This window comes from Astatotilapia calliptera, chromosome 10 (genome assembly GCF_964374335.1).
Source record: "Astatotilapia calliptera chromosome 10, fAstCal68.1, whole genome shotgun sequence".
NCBI classification, from domain to species: Eukaryota; Metazoa; Chordata; class Actinopteri; order Cichliformes; family Cichlidae; genus Astatotilapia; species Astatotilapia calliptera.
The window spans coordinates 6956118-6978973 of NC_137431.1; the positions used below are offsets into that span (position 1 = coordinate 6956118).

General features: G+C 41.4%; 1 protein-coding gene and 2 long non-coding RNA genes across 8 annotated transcripts in view; 1 reads left to right on the forward strand and 2 right to left on the reverse strand.

Moving 5' to 3' along the window:
* Positions 1–22856, forward strand: part of cblb (Cbl proto-oncogene B, E3 ubiquitin protein ligase) — a 158382-nt gene that overhangs the window by 58172 nt on the left and 77354 nt on the right. For all 5 annotated transcript variants that reach the window (XM_026181707.2, XM_080307438.1, XM_026181708.2 and 2 more), the window contains one exon: positions 17207–17407. In XM_026181707.2, the coding sequence (XP_026037492.2) occupies positions 17207–17407 (201 nt within the window). The remainder of the gene's footprint in view (positions 1–17206; positions 17408–22856) is intronic.
* Positions 403–11324, reverse strand: LOC113030340 (uncharacterized). 2 transcript variants are annotated; one of them, XR_013911866.1, is made up of 5 exons: positions 4601–11324; positions 3517–3687; positions 2936–3180; positions 2699–2807; positions 403–2579 (listed from the first exon to the last, which is right to left on the reverse strand). It is a non-coding gene; the product is annotated as an uncharacterized LOC113030340 (long non-coding RNA). The 2 variants fall into 2 exon arrangements; XR_013911865.1 differs by having other exon boundaries at positions 2699–3180.
* LOC113030339 (uncharacterized) lies at positions 18965–21083 on the reverse strand. The gene is made up of 2 exons (XR_013911864.1): positions 19859–21083; positions 18965–19556 (listed from the first exon to the last, which is right to left on the reverse strand). It is a non-coding gene; the product is annotated as an uncharacterized LOC113030339 (long non-coding RNA).

Here is a 22856-nt window from a genome sequence, read left to right on the forward strand (position 1 = left end):
CAGTAACCGGAAGCACGTGACCTCCACAGTAACCGGAAATACGTGACCTCCACAGTAACCGGAAACACGTAACTTCAGTTAAATCGACTTTGACAGCGAAAACTAAATTGCGTTTTTGTTACTATTGATGCTGCTGAGAAATAAAAATGGTTTTAAGTGGGGTTTTTTTTTAACACTCTGGGTTTGTTCAAAAAAATTCACCATCCCCTAAATTGTTCGTGGCCAAAAGTGACACTTGCTGTTTCGCTGATTTTTGTTGTTTTTTTTACAGTACATCGTGTTGTGCGTTCTGATTGCTGTAGACCATTGTCAATCAATCTAGTCCAGTGTCTCCTGTACAGGAGCGGTCCCTAATAGGCCCACGGACCGGTCCCGGTCCGTGAGTCTTTTGGTACCGTTCCGCGAGAGTTGATCCTCCAGTGTGAAATGTATGGTTGTAGTTGTGTGTCTTATTTTGAAAGAACTATTTACGCATTACCATAGCAACCAGAGAGCGTTAAGAAGCAGAGAGGAGGATGTCACTGTCATTGTTGCTGGCGCACAGCTCAAGTCACGTTTATTATTATATTTACAAAATACCACAGTTTCTTTTTTTTATTCTTTTGTTGTATTTATCCGCGACACCTTAAAGGTCGTTCCCTGAAAATATTGTCTGACATTAAAGTGGTCTGTGGTGCAAAAAGGTTGGGGACTCCTGCTGTACAGTACAGAATGCGTTTAGCTTGTCGAATTTACATAAATCTTCGATCGCTAGCAGTGTAACTCTGAAGTGCTATACTGTATGTTTGTAAGTTTTCTCCCAAACAAACACAACAATGCCGACGAAACGTTTTGCACCCTCAAATGCACCTTTAGGTTTCATTCCATAATCCTGGACTTATGTTTCTACGAAGGTTTGAACTCTAAGAGTGTTTAAACAAAAGAGAAAAGTGTGAAAATGTTCATGCCTGTCTGAGAAAAGTGTATAAAGCAAGTAGTGAGGGGTTTTACAGTCTTAACATCTATAATAATTGTAAAAAATAAAGTTGGCTACTTCATGGATTTCACCTACCGCAGGTTATTTTTTGAACGTAACACCAGCGATAAACGAGGGGCTGCTGTATTATTAATAGTAGTGTCTGGGACATCTAATTGATTAACATCAACATTGATTATTATGCACTATTATTTTTGCTCAAGGAGAGCAAAAAATATAAAACTCTCTCTCAGCTTGTTTGTTGCCAAAAATGGCCACTTTTTGTGTATGTTCACAAAATGCTATAAAATGTATATTTCTTAAAACATTTATCTACTTTTGCCGACGTGACTCTTTAAAATAGCACCAGTCCTTTTCATCAAAATCAAAATTGTATCTGAGCATCGGGGAAAAGGCTGTCTTGCAATTGTTGAGGTCACTAGTGTGTTCCCCATTTCTTCCGGGATCACTCTCTTTATAGGTTTTAGTGGACTCCTAGTACTGCGAAGTGGTTTCATGGTACAAAGGGATTGTATTCCAAGATCTGGGAGACTGTAGAAATGAGCAGTGATGCCCTTCCTACCATCTTTTCAGAAAAATAAGTGATCTGGAAGCTGTTAGGCTTACTTACAGCAGCAGCACTTTCTGCACCTGCATAAACTCCAGGACACATTTACTAACGGTGTTTGTTGCTGTATGTGCTGCAGCTTTGAATTTTTTAATAATATATATTTTGTTAATATTTTGGCTATGGTGTCTTGTTTTGAAATGTACAAGAGTAAAAGTGTTTTTAGCATGTGCTTCAAAGCTAAGTTTGACTGGGAAACTCAAAGCTCAATAGGCTGTATCAACAGAAATTCACTGCAGCCTATGTAATATTTCATGCGTCATAATTTATTCTACTCTATCTTGCAAATACATATTTGTGTGGCAATGTCATGCACAACACACACAACTATTAGATCCTTAAGATCAAACCCGTGTCATTCTTTTGGTCCACTGCAGTGCAGTAGTCAAAAAAAAGAATAAGTGAAGTGTCCACAGATGGCCAGGATAGAGCCCAGAGTGTTAATGTTTAAAATGTATAAAAATATTATTGATTGCGATTCTTTACTGTTAATATCAACAATAAGCTTTTTATTTTGAAATTACAAGTTTAAAAAAATGCTGTTACATTTACATTTAATGCTGTTACACTGTAATCCTTTATTATAAGTATGGACACAGAATAAAGTGAACAACATTTTGAAATAAGTTTAATTGGAATTTTGTACTACGCAAAAAACAAAACAAAAAAACAACAACATATTAAACAAACAAACAAACAAAAACAGCCAGTGCCTTCATTTGTCCATTACATGTCAAACATAGCACTGACCCTTAGCCCCTGCTCATTGGCACATGCTTTCAAAAAGAGCTCCATGTCCTCTGCAAACTGAAAAACAAAGAGGAACAAGTCCCTTGCTCCAGTGTCTTCTTCCTCTGACATGTCTATTAAGACCCTCTGCTGGTCCCCTTGATTTAAGGACAGATATTTGGGCATTGTTACATGTCCACAGAAAAGTGCCTTATTTTGGACAACCCACTGCACAGCAGGACGCAGATCTTCAACAACTGCTGGCTCCTGTGTCAGGCAAATGGGGATGAAAACATAGTTATTTCTCTGTTGCAGAACAGTTTTTTAACAGTTATTCAAATTTCACTAACCATATAATTACACTACTGGTTAAAGTGAATACTGACTTGACTGACTTCCTGGAACTTGCGCTTTTTCAGTCTGAAAATGGGCACGTGTTGTCCTTCAAGCACAGCTTTGGCTTCCTCTCTCCAGTGTGCAAATAGCTTGCCAGAGCTATGAAGAGTAAGGCCACAGTGAGGGCATGTCATTTTCATGGACTTTCCATCAGCTGCAGTTTTATTGAACACAGAGGGTAGAGCCAATGAATGTTCTAACAAAGACTCAGAAAATGGTTCAGATACCGAAGACAAAACCTTGGGGGGGAAACGGGGCTCCTCGAAGAGTACTGCCGGAGGAATACGGGTCTCCTCGGAGAGTTCAGCGGGGAGCAGTCCTGATAATGGTGGCTGACTTGGCATTGAAGAATGCTGACAAGACAATAAATGCCTTGCCATATCCCCACGCCGTATGATTGTAATCTTACAGACAGGGCAGTGAAAGTGTCCTGTTGTCCTACAAGGCAGCCTGCACCGGCATATCATTTTATCTGTAAGAGAAAAAAACAAACAAACAAACAGATGTAATTTAAATGTAGTTGTATAGAATGCAATCAATTTGTCTAACAATCAGATTGTACATGTTAACAAAAACATCCAAGCCAACCTCAATAATGAAAGCAAAATGGTATGGATCACAAAACTTATGTCAAGAAAAGTGGTGAAAAGTAAATAAAAATATATTTTATAAAAACACTATTTTTGTTGCAGATGAATGCACTGAACTGTACAATATCAACAGCAACTTTTAAGTCAACAAAGATACTGCAGAAGTGCTTAAAAAAGTGCATATTTATAACTATAAAGTATATTTAATACAAACATACCTTTGAAAGGCAAAGCATTTTTTTTATATGCACACTTAGATGCTCCTCAATCTTTGCCCTGACAGTAGGGCTGAAAGTGGGGCACAGAGGGCAGTGAAAGAGTCCTCTGCAACACGTGTTGCATTCCTGCAATTCTGACTTTAAGCCCGAATTCCAGATTGATGTGTGCATCTAAAACAGAGAGAGAAACAGATAAACACCATATATACATTTAAGTTAAGGATTTAGCAGAAATAACAATTTACAGTTGGCATGTAATAGATTTGGGAAGAAAATTCTTGAAAAAAAAAACCCACAAATATTTTACAAGACACTTTAATTTGTGAGACATGTTTCTATTGACATATAACAGTCAATTGAACAGGGGCTAACTAAAATCTGGGCAATAAAAAAGCTGTACAGAAAAGAATAACGAATAGAAGTATTGATAAATCTATAAATCTGTTTGTGACGAAATTTACAGTGTTGACGCTAACCAAAGGTGTCACAAGTACACACGTTCCTTACTACAGTTTAGATACCTGTGTTTAGAAAGCACTGACTCGACTTTTTAGTCAAGTCGAAGTAAGAAGTACAGGGTCTAAAATATAATTTATGTACAAAATTTTGAAGTAATCTTGCGTCCAAAGCACGCGTGCGGGGGACTGATTTACAAATGTACGGATTACAAAGTACAGATACGCGTGCTAAAATGTGAGAAGTAGAAGTATAAAGAAGTATACAGTAGGCACAAAAAAGTACAGCAGTAAAGATACCAGAAAATTCTACTTAAGTACAGTATTGAAGTATTCGTTATTTTGCATCTCTGACGCCAACAATAAATCATACTCTAATGCAAAATGTGGTTTTTGCTTCTTCTCGCCCACAGAAGCCGTTAATCCAGCTCTCTTACTTAAACCAGGCCCAGGAAAAAGCATATTTGTGTGTTTCTCTGCCATGGAGCACGATGAAAAAACATTAAAATAAGGAGGAATGTGGTTGTAACGCAAAATAAGTGGCAACATGATCATTGTAAGAAAACTAGACGATTCCTAGAATTATAAAATCACTAACGGCAAATTTATTTAAGAAAGACTTAACCAACCTTTGTGATCAACTTGCAAGACTTCCACGGTATCCATGCGTGTTTACGGCTAGTGTGGAGGTCACGTGCTTCCGGCTACTGTGGAGGTCACGTGTTTCCGGTTAGTGTGGAGGTCACGTGTATCCGGTTACTGTGGAGCTCCACAGTGGCTGCAGCCAGACCCTTCTCCTTCACTCCGCATGCGAGCCTTGTGCTTTGCGCTGGGCAGAGGGGGGAGGGGCGGTAGTTACACTCGCAGTAGCACAGGAACAGAGCGGGAGGGAGAAAGAGAGCCAGGGATTAGAAAGATTGCGGATGATAAAGGATTCAGAAAGTTTATTCGTGCAGGTCCATATGACAGAGAATGTGCATGTTGTTTTTGTTTTCTTATTTTAATTTATACTTAATTGTGTTGTGGTTTGCAGTGTTTTGTGTTGTTTCATTTTTAATTTTTTTAAAAGGAAAAAGCTGAAAATTTAAATAGCTAAAAGTTGAACTGTGACTAGTTGGTTTTTGTATTATATGATTTATTTATTACATTTTATGTGGAGTGAATAAATAAAAGTATATTTACGGTGGCCCCTAGAGACAAAGCACGTACGAACTCTGAAGCACGTACAAACCCTGAAGCATGTACAAACTCCAAAACGTGTAAAAACTCCAAAACATGTAAAAACTCCAAAACGCGTAAAAACTCCAAAACACGTACAAAACACAACAGAAGTGCTCCAGAATGCTAGGCGCAGTGTTTAGCTTTTGTTACCTAGTGGCTACACAGCCAGCAAGTACCAACGACTTTTTTTTATTATTATTATTTGAATATGTATGAGTGCTTGTGTATAAATACACAAACCATACACATATGCTTTCAATTGTGTAATTTAACTGATCTAGGTAGCTCTGTTTTAGAAGTTCAGTTAACTCTAGGAATGTGTTTTGGAGTTTGTACGTGCTTTGTCTCCAGGGTCCACCACATATATTTATATATAAACATATATAAATAAAACCACTTTTTTTTTACATTAGTGATTCCTTTTGTGCATAATTTTATATTATGGTTAATAATAATGTAATTAAAGCAACAAAACAACCTGAAGAGCTGGTTCAGAGCCGAAGAGCCGGCTCTTTTTAGTGAGCCGAGCCAAAAGAGCCGGTTCTCTAAAAAGAGCCGGAAATCCCATCACTAATATTTACTAGAGAAACTTGAGTACACAAACCCGCTTCCTCCCCCTAGTGGGGTGATGGAGCTACTGCACCCCAGCAGTGGCAGCGCACCTTGTATGCTATTATTGCTTCTAAGAGCTATTGCAAGTGCCTGTATAGCTAAAACAAAAAGTAATGGACTCACTGGATCCCCCTGCTTGGTCCTTCTGTGAAGAGGAAAAGGTTCCGATGAGATACCGTGCCCAGGGGTCGGCAACCCTGGGCACGCGTGCCAACTGATGGCACGACCATTGCTGGACTGGCCATCGATTGTGATTTTTCGTTTTTATGAGCCGATGATTATTTAGAAAGATGATGGATTGGCCAGATGCTGGCAGACGTGTAAAAAGAACTCAGTTGTTTGGTGGTGGCTATGGCGGAGCTGCCACAAGAGGCCAGGTGGATGAGGGAAAGGTGAGACTGGAGGAGGAGAGACCTGAGGCGGCCACTGAGTGTCAGGTGAACTGAACTTCAGGTAAGAAGTTATGACCTGCAGTCTATCTGGGTCAGATATAAACCAAGTTTAGATGTAGTTTATTTTCGTTGTGCTGACTTTTTACAGTCAGTTACAATACCTCGTACTGCATACTAGCTAGCATGACAGAGTTTTCTATACAGCTGGGTGGGTGCTATGATGTTACTGATAGTGAACTTTATTTTATTCATAAGGTTAGTTAGTAGAGTTGCCAACCGTGCCGTAAAAAACGGAATCGTCCCGTATTCAGAGAAAAAATCACGCATTTCGTATTGAGCTGAAAAGGAACACAGTTTGTCCCGTACTTCAGCTAGGATGAAAACAGACACAAAGCTGGAGTTATTCTGCATCTTTACGCTGTCAGCTGCCTTTTCTTCTCTCATTCAATCATGAAACTGATCAATGATCAGCTGATCGGTATTTGTGACGCAAGTCTCTCCTTTGTTTATCGCCGACTGTAGAATATATATATACTGGAAGTGCTGGGTATACTAGTCTGGCCTAAGTCTTCGGGCAGAAAGACTGCAGCAGTCCAGGAGTTTAGTTCACCGTCTTTAATGAAGCTTCACAGAAGAACTGGTTACAGCAGGGCTTGCCATGATAAATCCAACTGTGATACAGCCAGATATGCAATTATAATTGTGGCAGATGCAGTATAGGTGACTATAAGCATGGTTGTCTGGAAACAGAAACAGGTAATACTATAATTAGCAGGGTCAAAGATAAATAAGAAACAATAAGAACACATCATCTACTCTGACACAGCAATATTTTACAATGTCCACAGGGGGTCGCCGTGAGACCAGAAGTTGGCTAAATAGCACATATCTTCCTAGTTGCTAGTACTAAGGCAAGAATGTGGTAAGCTAACAACAGTTAAACTAAACAATAAACAACAGAAAAATCCTTTAACCGCAGGATGTAATCATTGGAGGAGATTCTGGCCACTGGTATTAACTTAGTGCAAATTAATTACATAATTAAATAAATCTACTAATGTGATATCAGTGTACCGGGGCATAACTTTAGCTTTAACATGCACAAACAACTATAACTCTTATCATACCAGTTAACCTGTCAAAAGTAATAACTTACAGTTTCATTAACGCACACAGAATCACACAAACTGCGTTAAAACTGCCATGCTCTGCCGCTGCCTTTCGCCTCTCACTCTCCCTCTGCGTGATGCGCACATGATCACTGATGCGCTCCTTTGGGTGCGCTTGATTCTTGCCTCTAGACATCCTGAAGCCGAGTCAGCAGGGAATTTGCACACCGACTTTGCGCCAGAAAGATGAAACCAGCAGCTGCCGCGCTAAACAACAGCAGCGCGTTTAAGCTTGATGAGCTGCTGTTAGAATGTATTTAATATTAATTTCTAGTATCAGCTGATGCTTGCTGGAGCCACAGCTGTAAAAGCTGAAGGTCATGATATCGGTTTGGATATCTAGTGAGAGGGAAACATGAAGATGAATCATCAGAGCTGAACAGGTGATGGACAGGTTTACCTTTTAGGTGACATGAATAAGTTGAAGGAAAGTTATGAACTGTTTCTGAGAGACAAATAACACCAGGATCCTTTTCTAAGTAGCTGACAGCTGGTAGCTGTGCAGGGGCGGCTCTAGCAAAGTTTTGCCAGGAGGCCAGGTAGGGCATTAACAGGGAAAGGGGGGCACAAAGAAATACTTTTCTTTCTTATTCTCATTTAAAATGTCTAGCTTTTATTAAATAATTATCTGAATCTTACAACCAAAGTTTTTATCTGATGTACAACGTATAGAAATCATACATATACCAACAAGACAGTGTACATCACTGTCATAACAGCGTTTGTTTTCATTCAAAGGCTTTATGGTTTTTCCTATAATACCTGGTGGGGTGGTCTCCAGTCAAAATGCCTGGGCCGATTTTTTGTCCCAGTCCAGCCCTGGGTACGACATGCAGTGAATTAATCTGGGAGGGTGCATTAAAAACAAATGGCCGGGCCAGCGGTGCACATCGCAAATTAGCTCACATAGACACATTAGTTGTGCCGCTTCTTAATGACGGTATCTTAGCTAACACCCCCAACTACCAGATTCAACTTGTAATTGGCTAAAAATCACTTAGCCTACTGGTGTGTGAAAAAGATAATCCCACTCAATCCGATCAAACGCCTTTTCGGCGTCAATCGATATTTCGGCTTCTGGGGATGGAGTATCAGCCTCAATATAGATGATATTAAACAATTGCCTCAGGTTAAAATAGGATTGTCTACCCTGGACAAACCCAATCTGGTCCCCTGAAGAATTTTCTCAAGTCGGAGTGCAATGGCTTTTGAGACCACTTTGCCATCACAGTTTGTTAAGCTGATTGGTATATAGGATGTGCAATCTCGGGGGTCCTTATTCTTCTTTAATAAGAGTGTAATAGATGCCTGCTGAAGCGTAGGCGGAAGAATGTTATTCTCTATTGCTTCCGTGCAAACCAAGAGAAGAAGAAGGGCAAGTTTGTCCATAAATTTCTTATAAAAATCAGTTGGAAACCCGTCCGGACCAGGGGCTTTTCCACTCTGAAGGGACATTATTGCATTTTTAATTTCTTTCAGTGTCAGACTTTGTTCCAATTGTTCTTTCGAGTCAGAGACAATTATAGGAATATTCAGATTAGAAAAAAAAGCGTCAAACTTATTTTGAGCTGGTGCTGAATCTGAGGAATATAATTTAGCATAAAACTCTCTAAAATAGTTGTTAATAGCTTGATGATCCTCAGTTGATGAGCCATCTGATAAGATAAGTTGTGAAATAACACGGGATGCTGCTTTTTGGTGGAGCTGGCTAGCTAATAATTTGGATGGTTTATCTCCCTCTTCGTACAATCTACTACGGGATTTTAAAATGAGCTTCTCTGCTTGGGCGGTAGTTAATAGATCAATTTCAGCTTGTAAGACCACTCTCCTCTTAATCAAATCAGGGGTCGGAGAACCAGATATGAGTCCGTCCAGGGTCTTGATTTCTGAGGATAATTCCTCAAACTTCTTATACTTCTTCTTCCTCATATAAGCAGAATGAGAGACAATCTGTCCCCTGAGATACGCTTTAAGCGTCTCCCAGAGGGTCGAAGCTGAGATGCCATCCGTCCTATTTACCTGTAGAAAAAAATCTATTTGTTCTGTAATGAACTTCAGATTAGAAAAAAAAGCGTCAAACTTATTTTGAGCTGGTGCTGAATCTGAGGAATATAATTTAGCATAAAACTCTCTAAAATAGTTGTTAATAGCTTGATGATCTGAATCAGCGAGTAGGAGTGGGTCCAGTTGCCATGTCCACTTTGTCCTCTGAGTCGGAAGAGTTACCTTAATACTAACCGAGGCATGATCAGAAATGACCATCATATTTACAGTCTGTAATAGCACTCAGTAAGTAGGGGTCAACCAGAAAAAAATCTATCCTAGAAAATGACTTGTGCACATTAGAGTAAAACGAATACTCCCTTTTAGTGGGATATTTAAATCTCCAAGGGTCTACAAGTTTATGTGCCTCTACGAATGACTGAATTGTTTGCACAGATTTAGACAGTCTTAGTAAAGATTGGGAAGAGCGATCCCAAACAGAATCCATTACCAGTTTGTAATCCCCAGACATAATCAAATGATAACTATCCAAATTGGGAATAGAGCTTAGCATCTTTTTATAAAAGTTCTCATCGTCAAAGTTTGGACCATAAATATTGACCAATACTAGGGAAAGTTGAGACAGCTCTCCCACAACCATCACATATCTGCCATTAGGGTCCAAGATAGTATCTGATACGATGAAAGGAATTTTTCTGTGGATGAGTATAGCCACTCCTCAGCCTTTACAATTAAATTGTGAATGAAACATTTGGCCCACCCATTCTTTGCGAATTTTAGACTGATCACAATTCCTGAGGTGGGTTTCCTGTAGGAAGGCAATACCAACCCCAAGATGTTGTAAATGAGAAATGACCCTTTTTCTCTTGATTGCCTGGTTCATACCCTTCACATTCCAACTTATAATTTTTACGTCAGCATTATCTGGGTCAGGGTCCAATCTACTCTTTGTCAGAACTATGTAATTCAAAAATATAGATGTTTGCCCAATTTAAACGATAAAAAAATCACAGTAGGTACACACAGTGAATACAGAGCAAATGCCACACCAAAACAACACATAACACATAACACATAAACAGGCCTTAAAAAGGCTACCACCCCAAAAAAACTTGAAACTTTTGCAAACCTGCATTTGCATGCTGCCCGCAATAAAGGATACATGTTTGAACCATTAATGAACCTCTCCAACAGGGTATTAAACAAACTGTAACGCCCTTTCATAATTTGAAAAAGAGAAAAGAAAAAAAGGGCAATAACATCAGTAATGAAGAAAAGGAAGGTGCTCATGAGTGGCATTATGTGTGGTGTGTATTTACACCATCAAATATAAAACGTTCATTGCCACTATGACCAATGATAATAGAACACAATGAGAGTAAAGAAATATTCAAAATATGACAGAGTAGCCATGTCTAATGATGCCACCTTCTGTGAAATGATTTTCAATGTTATTAACCCAATCGTTACCTTACCTCAGTCACCAGTCTCTGCAGGGTGCGAGGCGGGGCGTTCGTTATCAACAGTGATATTAATTATTAACGTAGGTCAGCGCCTCTGCAGGGTCGGTAAATCTCATGCATTTCCCGTTGTGTGTGAACTGCAGAGTGGCTGGGTAGAAGAGACCAAACTTGACCTTTGCACTGTGGAGCTTCCTTTTGGACTTGGAGAAGACTTTTGTCTTTTGTTGACTTCTGGGCTGTAGTCAGGAAATATGTGGAATCTCGATCCATTGAATAGGAGCGGGCCCTTCTGTCTGGCGAGGCGTAGGATCAGCTCTGTGGTTTGGAAGTGGTGGAGTCTGACAATGAACGGACGTGGCTCTAGCCACCGATGGCGGCCTCTCGAAGTTGTTCTCCCCAAGCACATCAAAGAGTAGTTTGGTGATGAATTTCGTTGGTCGTGGGCCCTCCGCATTCTCTGGTATCCCCACAATGCGTATATTCTGCCGTCTGGTGTAGTTTTCCAAGTACACCACAAAATGTCCACAGAAGAAACAGAATCAATATTTAACACATACAAGGTCCAGTGTGTGTGCTGATGCATGCTAGGTAAAGTGAAAAGACTCCATGATACTGATAAAATGTCTGATAAAAAATCTATTTACTGCTCTAAGGCAAAAGACCTGTGATAATATGTCTACCTGCACTCATTTTGGTCACCTGCCTGCACACATACACCCCTGTCATCACAGTCATCTCTCAGTTCTTCCGCTCTTCACCTTGCTAAGAACACCTGTTGAGTCAATCTAGCTTGGTGCTAACCACCACTACCCAGTTGGTGTATAAGCTGTCCGTGTAACGCTGATTGCAAGTTTTCTTTAAAAAGGGCCCTTCAGGTTCCCATTCCTCCGGTGGAATGTGTTCTCACGCCCTGAGGAAAAGAGAGACCCTTAGTGCCATATGCCAAGGAAAACGTCCATAATCCGGCGAGTTAACCTCTGTTTAGACAAAGCTCTGACTTGGGGCCCGTTCTTCGTACGTCGCTTACTACATCCAAGATCAAATGACACATCCAAGACCAAATCATCGCGCTAACGTTGAGCTCGCTAATCCGGTTCTCCGAACACACCTGCTGTTGACGATTAGTACAGCTGGATGAAGTAATGTGAGATCACTGGGTGTGGTAAAAGGGGCTACGCATCGATAGTAGAAACATTGATCGGCAACCCTCTGATTGGTCGGCGAAAATGTCGAAGGAGCGCTCTCGGTATTTTCCGGCAGCAGAGCAAGAACTCTTGATTGAGGGATTTCAGGAGTTTCAGAGTTTAATCAGAACGCAAGGGAACACTGCAAAGGCTGCAAAAGCAAGGAGAGAGGGCTGGCAGGAAGTTGCTGACAAATCAAACTCGTAAGTAAGTTAATAATAACAATAATAATGGAGTGGATTGATATAGTGCTTTTCAAGGCACCCAAAGCGCTTTACAATGCCACTATTCATTCACTCTCACATTCACACACTGGTGGAGGCAGCTACAGTTGTAGCCACAGCTGCCCTGGGGCAGACTGACAGAAGCCAGGCTGCCATATCGCGCCATCGGCCCCTCTGGCCAACACCAGTAGGCGGTAGGGTAGATTTATTATATTACACTATATTATCCAATATTATATTACATTATATTATATTATGTTATATTATATCCCTTTTCACATTAGAGCCACAACAGGACCCACTAGAACATGGGAACAAGTAAAAGTGAAATATAAGAATATTCCACAGAATGGTAATATTTATCACTTATATTGCTTTTATTCTCTTGGAAAGAGACCCTGAAATACTCTGTTTGTTTGTTCATAACAGCAACCAAGAAAAGGGCAGAGCAAAAAAAGACAGGTGGTGGTCCTGCACCCCCTCGTCAACAAGTTGGTTAAGTAAATAATACCCTCACGGGAATATCGATATCTCTCAATGAGCACACTGTCGCGCTGAGCTAAAGGATCCTGTCTGTCCCGCAATATACGCTGAATTCTGAGGACTCTCCTTATCAATCTTGCACCTTCCGCAATGGGTGGCTCGCGTAGACGGACAGGACATGGCTGCGACAGGTTTCCCAAATCCACCTTCACTTTTATAGCCGTGGTCTCCCATCTTGTTGACGCAACAACATTGTCATCCCCTATGTAGCCGGTGTATCAGAAAAACTCAGGAGAGTTTTCTCCAAGCATGACATCCCGGTGCATTTCAGACCCACCAACACGCTCAGACAAAAACTGGTTCACCCGAAAGACAAAACGCCAAAACACAGACTTAACAATGTGGTGTATGCTGTACAGTGCAGTGAGGAATGCCCAGACCTCTACATTGGAGAGACCAAACAGCCACTTCACAAGCACATGGCACAACATAGAAGAGCCACCTCCACAGGACAAGACTCAGCAGTCCATCTGCATCTTAAGGATAAAGGACACTCTTTGAGGATGCCAATGTTCACATTTTGGACAGAGAGGACAGATGGTTTGAAAGAGGAGTGAAAGAAGCATCTATGTCCACTGTGAGCGACCATCTTTGAACAGAGGCGGGGTTTACGACACCAACTCTCTGCCATCTATAATCCAGTTTTGAGATCCCTTCCCAGACGCCTTAACGCCCACTCACATCCTGGGCCATCTGACCTCAGGAATTCACATGATAAGGTGGGGCCAGGTTTCACAATGAACCCACCCGAAACTCTGGCTGATTGGGACCCACACCCAGTTTCACACCTTGGCTCAGGCGATTAGAGGATCATCAGGGGGTCCTTTTGTCCCTCTGTGGGGGGTTACTCCCACTAGGTTTATATCTGGGACTCTCCACCATTTGACCTTAGAACTGAAGAGCGGACATACCTGCGTGGCCGCGATCTAATCCTGTTTACATAAAGTAAACCTGCTCCCGAGCAGGTTTACGCTTACGGCTCTGTTGCTATGACAGCAAGTCCCGGATGAGCTTCGGGGAACCGAACGATCCAAGATCACGCGAAATCGTCAACAATCTAATCCAGCTAACTTACTTAGCGAGGTACGAAGAACGGGCCCCAGGTTAGCGAAGCAGACAAGCAACTGGACTTAGACAGAGAGAATCCAGCCTCCTTTTTTCCTCAAATGCGAAAAGAGAAAGGCAAGAGCTCACAAGCTCAAATTCTATATAGTGCTATAAGCCACAGGAATAATTTTAGGAAAACTCAGCATTCTGTCATTCACTGTGTGAGGCACGCAGGTTTGAAGAACCCAAAATGTAGACCAAACTCAAGTGGCAGCTTTATTGCTGGACTGCAAAAACTGTTCAGGAACTTAACTAACAGGCAGAACACAGTGGGGAATGAGGGCGATCGCGACATGGGCAAACGTGGGAACAACTCACAGGAGGGAACACAGCTGAGCGTAATCTGTCTGTCAATCTAAAAGAGGTAGTACAAGAAACACATACAATTGGACACAGACAGATGAAACCCAGGGGAAGGAGGCAAGACAGTGAGGATGAGAGAGCAAGGGATGAGAGAGGGCGAAAGAACAAGGGACGAGAGGGACACAAGAACACATGTCTAGGGAAACAGGCAGACAAACATGAAGACAAGACTGACCTAACAGGGGTGGACACACAAAGGGAAGACCAAGGCTAACAGGACAGAGACGAGACCAGGACATGACAAGGGAACTAATAACTAACCAGACAACCTGAACTAGAAATACAGATAAGTCAACTAGGAAAAAAGTCACACAGAGAAAACAACAACGAATAAACAAGAGTCAAAGAAAAAAAAAAAACACAACGATCCAGGTACCCTAACATATTTGGACGTAATACGACCCTAAGGCTGTCAGAAGAGAACTGTGTGTAAGAAGGATGCACAAAAAAATGCATGAAGCCTACCCACTCACTTTGCAGACCCTAAAGTGAGAAGCAGTACTCAAGTCAAGTCGAGTGGCTTTATTGTCATTTCAACCATGTGCAGTGGTACAGTACACAGTGAAACCAGACAACGTTCCCCCAAGACCATGGTGCTACATATGACATATACAGACAATCAACACAGAACTATATAAATTGCAAGTGTGCAAAAATTGCCAAAAACCAAACAAAAAAATAGTGCAACACCAGACAGAACAGAATAATGCAGACACAAGACAGTGCAGACACAACAGTGCAATAGAAAAGTGCAACAATGACAGTGGGTTGTGCAAAAGACTGAGCATTGTACAAAAGGTAGCTTGATGTATGAAGGTGTGCGTGTGTGTGTTTGTGTATATGAGATTGTGCAGTTAAATGCTTGAGGTAGTGACATGTATTAAGGTCCAGTTACTGAGTGTTCAGGAGTCTGATGGCTTGGAGGAAGAAACTGTTTCACAGTCTGGCAGTGAGGGCCCGAATGCTCTGGTACCTCTTGCCAGAAGGCAGCAGTGTGAAGAGTGTGTGTGAGGGGTTTGTGGGTTCCTCTGCAGCTTTGCGGATGCAGTGGGTGCGATACGTGTTTGTAATGGAGGGAAGAAAGGCTCCAGTGATCTTCTCAGCTGTTCTCACTAGCCAATGTAGGATATTGCAATCCAATACAGTGCAGCTACCATACCAGATAGTGATGCAGCTGCTCAGGATGCTCTCAATAGTCCCTCTGTAAAAGGTGAGAATGGGTGATGGGAGATGGGCTTTTCTCAGCTTCCGCAGGAAGTAAAGATGCTGTTGGGCCTTCTTAACTATGAAGCTGGTGTTGAGGGACCAGGAGAGGTTTTCCACCAGGTGACCACCAAGGAATTTTGTGCTCTTGACGACCTCCACAGAGGATCCATTGATGTTAAGTGCACAGTGATCTCTCTGTGCTCCCATGAAGTTGATATTCAACTCTTTTGTTTTGTCCACATTCAGAGACAGGTTGTTGACTCTACACCAGTACAGCGTACTTAAGGTACACCTTAAGTCACCTCATCATATCCAATATCAAAAGCAGATATAGTTGCCAAATAAACCTTAGTTGTAGAAAAAGAAAGAACTTTATCCAGGAATGTTAAAACACCCACAATAGATTAGAGTCACAAAGGGAGTGTGTGCCCGCATGTCTCCATCAATAAGACATGCTGGTCCTTCCAAACTAAAAATTGACGAGAGCTCACATGCAAGATGTGGTTATCATCAGCTTCTCTAGGGATGTTGGGGTGGACACAGGGAGCTATTTGTTTAAGTCTTGCAGTTTTTCCCTTTTTTTTTTATCTACTCCTTCTCTTTACTATCCCTGTCACCTTCAGCAGTGTATAACCACAGAGATAATAATAAGAATAATAAAAGAAAACAAGTAAATAAATAAAAGAAAAAGATTAACGTTGAATAAAATAAGTGTTGAACATTTCACCAAGTTTCAAAGTAAATATATTTTTGAAGGCAGTATTGACGTGACATTCTCACCAAATGTCAGTAGCAACCCATCCAACCTACAGATGCAAAGAAATCAAACTATAGATGTCCATGAAAAAAGTTATGTGTAATAGAGAAATTATACACGGAAGAAGTATTGAACACATAAAGAAAGGGAGGTGTAAAAGGCATGGAAAGCAGTGACACCAGCTGAAATCTATCAGTAATTTCCAAGCAATCCTGCCACTTAATTCAAATTAAAATGAGCTGGTTCAGTTCCAGCTGGTGGCCTATTAAGGTCTGTCATTACCAAGGTGTCACACAACAAACATCTCATGACTGGTAAAACCAGTGAGTTCTCTCAACACCTTTGTAACCTTATTGTTGCAAAACAAACTGATAGCACTGGTTGCAGAACTGATCACTCATTTACCATAAACTGGCCACAAGTAGGTGCTCCCTGAAAGACAGAGGAGTGAAAAGAATTATTAGAAGAGTTGTCCAAGAGCTAAGGATGATAAAAATCTGCAGGTTTATTTATTCAAAGAAAACAATAAGTAATGTATGCAACCGGCCTGCATTTTTTTTTCTGTGATAATGGTAATAGTGATATAGTAGTGTGGTAATAAGCCCACAGACAATAATCATTTGACTCAGAATTCTCCCAGTGTGCTACTGAAATGTTGACTTATGAATGAAACAATCACTCAAAAATAAAGTTTAAATGTGTGTCATAAAGGTAAAGCTTTTAATTAACGGACATCAGTTCCCACAAGTCCACAGTCACGTTCCCAACTATATGGCTACCAAAAGCATAGCTTTGTTCTGTCTTTGTCAGATAGATGCTCGAAATACTGCTATTTTTTTATGTTTTTGACAGGGTCTTTTACAATGAATGCACAATAATTTCATGATGTTACTGAAACAACATGTGGCATTTAGTTATATTTTTTGGTTAAAATGTCACCACCTGTGTTTTTGTATGTTTGTGTATGACTAGCCTGTTATATCTATTCAGGAATCAGATGGCCAAGGATGCCCTTTCTGTCGCTGTGAGATCAAAGGCACAGAGCCCATTATTGTGGATCCCTTTGACCCACGAAATGAGGGCTCCAAGTGCTTCTTCCTGGACCAACACAGCTCCCCCTTGCTGGACCTGGATGATGAGGAAGACCGAGAAGACTGTCTTGTCATGAATGGACTGGCCAACATCAGGAAGGTAATCTACACAGGATCAAAAGTATTAATACAGACTTAAATACACTGCTCAAGAAATTATATACAGTTATATATTATATGGCTAAGGAACTTGGAAAGAAAAATGTCTGGACTTCTTTAAGTTGCTTGAAGATATTTCATCTGAGAAGCGTCTTCAGTTCTTAGATGGTGGAGAGTCTCAGAATTAAGGCCTGTGGGAGTGACGCCCAAGAGCGACATAGACATAGAGCCCCTATTGATCCATATGCTATTTGGTCCATTTGACCGTGTCCCTTGGTGTGCTGTTTGAGGTGCTGCGGGAGTATGGGGTGTCCCTATACAACTGTAGCAAGAGCTTGGTCCACATAGTCGGACTCATTCCCGAATGGGTGTTGGGCTCCGCCAGGGCTGCCCTTTGTCACCGATTCTGTTCATAATTTTTATGGACATAATTTTTAGGCGCAGCCAAGTGGCAGAAGGCTTTCACTTAGGTGGTGTCAGAATCTCATCTCTGCTTTTTGCGGATGATGTGGTTCTGTTGACTTCATCTGGTGCTGGCCTCCTGCTCGCAATGGAATGCTTCGCAGCCGAATCTGAAGCGGCGGGAATGAGGATCAGCACCTCCAAATCTAAAGCCATGGTTCTCAGCCGGAAAAGGGTGGAGTTTTCAAGGTATCTACATTGAGGCTGTGGATAGCTACAGGTATTTTGGTGTTTATTTGAACAATAAACTGGACTGGACTCATAATACAGAAAAGGGTATTAGGTATTAGGATTCTCTCTAATTTACACAGGGTCAAAAGTATAGAATAGGATAGAAGACTAGAATAATCCTTTAATTGTCCTACAAGGGGAAATGTGGTTGTATCAGCAGCAAAAACACACATATACAAACAGAACAGGACACAGAACAGAAACACAGTTTTTACATATTTACATCATGGACAATAGTTACCAAAGCAGAGTACTGTACAGTTATTAAAATTAAAGTATAGATAAGTGGCAAACCCAGGTTGTAGTGTGCAAACAGTGCAGGATACTGAAAGATGTTTAAATGCTTATTGGGTGACTGTGGCTCAGGGGGTTGGGAATCGCATCTGTAACCGGAAGGTCGCCGGTTCGATCCCTGGGCTCTCTGTCCTGGTCGTTGTGTCCTTGGGCAAGACACTTTACCCTACTTGCCTACTGGTGTTGGCCAGAGGGGCTGATGGCGCGATATGGCAGCCTCGCTTCTGCAGCTGTGGCTACAACTGTAGCTTGCCTCCACCAGTGAGTGAATGAATAGTGGTATTGTAAAGCGCTTTGGGTGCCTTGAAAAGCGCTATATAAATCCAATCCATTATTATTATTATTAAATAGTTAAGAATATTTAGAATAATTAGAAAAGTGTAGATTGCGTATTGTACCTGTGCATTAAAAAGTAGACATGTAACTTGTGTATATATAAACTGAGAAAAGTAATGTGCAATGTAAATGTAACACAGTAAGGGGAATTGTTGAAAAGAATATATCAATGGACCAATAGGCTCGACTATAGGAGCACAGGGGTGTGTTCAAATGAGACACAGAGACAAGAATGTAACTCAAAAGAACCGGCCAACTTTAGTGACATAAACCATAAGGTTGACAAGCACAGGTTAAAGACACTTTACAATGGTAGAAAGGAAACTTACAAAAATTAAAAGAAAAGTAAAACACAAACTACTAAAGCAATGACTTGGCCAAGTGTTATTTTTGGTTTTCAATGTTCGGGTTTCAATGCTCGGGTGCACCCTAGTAACCTGACTCCTTAACTCTTATAGAACAGATTACACAAATCCAATGTACATTCAAATGAAAATCTCACACTCTTTTCACATGTGGAGAATGTTCTACACAACAGCTCATTATTTAAAGTCCCAAATAAAAAATGTCCAAGGGGTAAAGTCCAAAAAATTCCCAGGGTGTGAAAGAAATTAGGGATGAGAGAATGTCAGTCAGTGGTCTTATGTATAACCAGCTGTGCGTGAAAGTGTGAGTGATACAGTCCTACCACACCGCAAGGTGCAGCAGATCATCAAGTGGAAAAGAAGCGAATCTCAGTCTCTCTAAGTCCAGGTGGGAAGGCTCGCCATCTATTTCACCGGAGGAATCCACCTCAGGAACAATTCAGCATACAAAAAAAACCTGACCTGTCAACGGACAGGGTCAGAAGAGCAATTCAAATATTAATTATGCTGTTCTAGCTATAATTCACAACTTAGGATTTTGTTTAAATCACATTCAACATAAATTTGCAATAAAAATACTCAAATTTGCAAAAATAAAACATTTCTCTTACACAAACTATGCATTAAACCAAGTAAAGTCAGTGCATATGCATATATGTCGCATATGCGACAATTATTAATCAAACAATTGAGATTAATTCAGTTTCTCAACAATAAAATGTGAAACAGACGTGAACTAACTGAGACATACAACATGTGCTCACCGATCTCAGCGCATCACGGCCGAAGACAATGGCATAGTGTCTCTCGGTCGGAAAATGCAGGGCTCTAAATAACGTAACAGGACATGTTTTCTCTTTAATAACCGTAATACGACATGAAGGAAAAATAAACATAAGTTGCGCTTCAAGTGTTACCTTACTTCTGGAAGCAGATTGAGATGAACTTCCAGGCAGTTGATAGCAACCAGAGCTAACAAAGGCTAACAGTTTAGCTCCACGCGGTACTTTCTAAAGTCACCAGAAAAATGCAGCATTTGCCTATTTACTCACTGTGGCTACTTTTAACATGAAAGGTAGCTGATAACCAGTGAACTTATGTGCAACACAGTTGGTTGCAACTTATATCTAATACTTTTTTCCAGCTCAAAAGCTTCAGTCTCTCTTTTCTCCTGCCAGCGCGCGACTACCTCCACACATAGCAGCAAACACAGAGCACGTAGGTGGGACATACAGCGGCAGACTGCTCTCCCATTGGTCAAAACATACTGGGACCTGTGCATTTCGATTGGTTGGGCAGGCTGTCCATCTCTCCTCATATCAGTCCTTAAAGTGGTACCCTCATTGTATGTGGGTTACACCCTCCCCTCTTGATGGTATGCCCGTCCCTGGGCATCTGCAGGGTGGCAGTCTTGGTTGTCTCCCAAACATCAATTCATAGGGGGAAAATCCAGTCACGTCACTCTTCGTACAATTATATGTGGGTTACATAAACATTAGGGGTCCAACGATACACAAAATTCACGGTTCGGTTCGATACTTTGGTGTCACGGTTCGATATTTTTTCGATACAAAAAAAATGTTCATGCCTTTTTAATTTGTAACTTATTAAAATCATAAATATATATTTTAACTCAAAAGTACAGTTTTTAAATTTAATGTTGCTGAAACAACAAAGTAATTAAAAAAATAAATCTATCTGATGGAGAAATCCCTCATCTTTGGAAAAGAGAGTTTATTACAGAGAAATGGCTCTTTCCAAAATAAAAGCTATACTATACGCTTCTTCTGGGCTATATTCTCAGCAGCATATTAAACATATCAGGTCCCCATAAGGAGAATCATGTGCTAACGGCTGTCTAAATGACTCGGATAAAGTTTGTAGCATGCTGCTTGTTGTTTTTGTCTGCTTCCACTTGTCTTTGCACTAGGATGATGTCGGCGTAAATGTGCAGTCACATTCATTGTGTTCCCACTAGTGCTGTCAGCGTTAATCTGAAATGACGTTAACGCCACAACACGCAAGTCTCCGTTAACGAGCTACCGCGGATCGCCCCGTGCGTGGGGCTGGACGGCCAACACGTTAACGAGCTAACTGCGCTAACGCACTAGTTCCCTCCAATGTAATTGAGCATTACGTGGCACATCCAACATACTGTTTTACTTTTGTCCATGACGCGCTTACCTTCAGGGTCATACGTCACATGAAAACCAAAATAGTTCCAAACGCCACATCTGAATGAGGGTGGGGGAGGTTCAATTTGCCATGTTGCAAGGAGAGCTTAACTTCTGTCTTGCTAGCTTGCCCTGCGCTCAGTGAATCTGCGTTCGACTACTCCGCCTAGGCTGCACTGTCGAGCGCAGATCCACTGAGCGCTCAACACAGACAGCATCGTCAGAAGGAAAGTTGATAAAATAAATTAAAAATTTTGTATTGTTCGATACATATGCGTACCGAACCAAAAGCATTGTATCGAACGGTTCAATATCGATACGAGTATCGTTGCACCCCTAGTAAACATCTATGTTTGTTGGGAGCAGTTTTGATTGTACAGTCTGACAGCTGCAGGGAGGAAGGACCTGCAGAAACGCTCCTTCATGCATCTAGGATGCAACAGTCTGTCACTGATGGAGCTCTGCAGTTCAGCAACATTTACATGCATGGGGTGGGAGACTTTGTCCATCAGAGAAGTTATTTTGGCAAGAGTCCTTCTGTCTCCCACCACCTGCACTGGATCCAGGGTGCATCCCAGAGCTGTCCTTCCTGATAAGTTTATCCAACCTCTTCCTCTTAGCTGTCGATAAACTGCTGCTCCAACATACAACACGGTAAAAAATGATGGATTCCACCACAGAGTCATAGAATGTCTTTAGAAGCACTCCCTAGACTCCAAATGACCTCAGCCGCTTCAGTAGGTAGAGTCTGCTCTGGCCCTCCCTGTAAAGAGCATTAGTGTTGTGGCTCCAGTCCAGTTTATTATTCAGGTGAACACCCCGGTACCTATAAGAGTCCATTATCTCAATGTCCACTCCCTGGATGTTCACCTGTGTCAGTGTGGTGGGTCTGTCTCCCCGGAAGTCCACCACTAACTCCTTGGTTTTCCCAGTGTTGATCAGCAGGTGGTTCTGCTGACACCAGTCCACAAGTCCAGAGTCCACTGTCTGTACTCTGAGGCTACGTCCACACTAATGCGTTTACTTTTGAAAACGCATGGTTTTCTCTCTGTTTTGGCCTCCTGTCTACACTGAGACTGTGTTTTCCCCGAAGGAAAACGCATCATATTGAAAACGCTCTCAAAAACAAATACATTTAAAGACGGTGCTTTCACATCGCAGTGTGGACAGTGAAAACGGAGACTTTTGAAAATGATGACACATGTTAGTTTTATGATGCAGTCATGTGACCAATTAAACAAAGATAGCGGAGGGCATTATACAGCAGTTGTTTTGTTTGCTCTCAATTTTGACAGCCCTATTAAAGATTAATAATAATAATAATGGATTGGATTTGTATAGCGCTTTTCAAGGCACCCAAAGCGCTTTACAATGCCACTATTCATTCACTCTCACATTCACACACTGGTGGAGGCAAGCTACGGTTGTAGCCACAGCTGCCCTGGGGCAGACTGACAGAAGCGAGGCTGCCATATCACGCCATCGGCCCCTCTGGCCAACACCAGTAGGCAAGTAGGGTAAAGTGTCTTGCTCAAGGACACAACGACCAGGACAGAGAGCCCCGGGATCGAACCGGCGACCTTCCGGT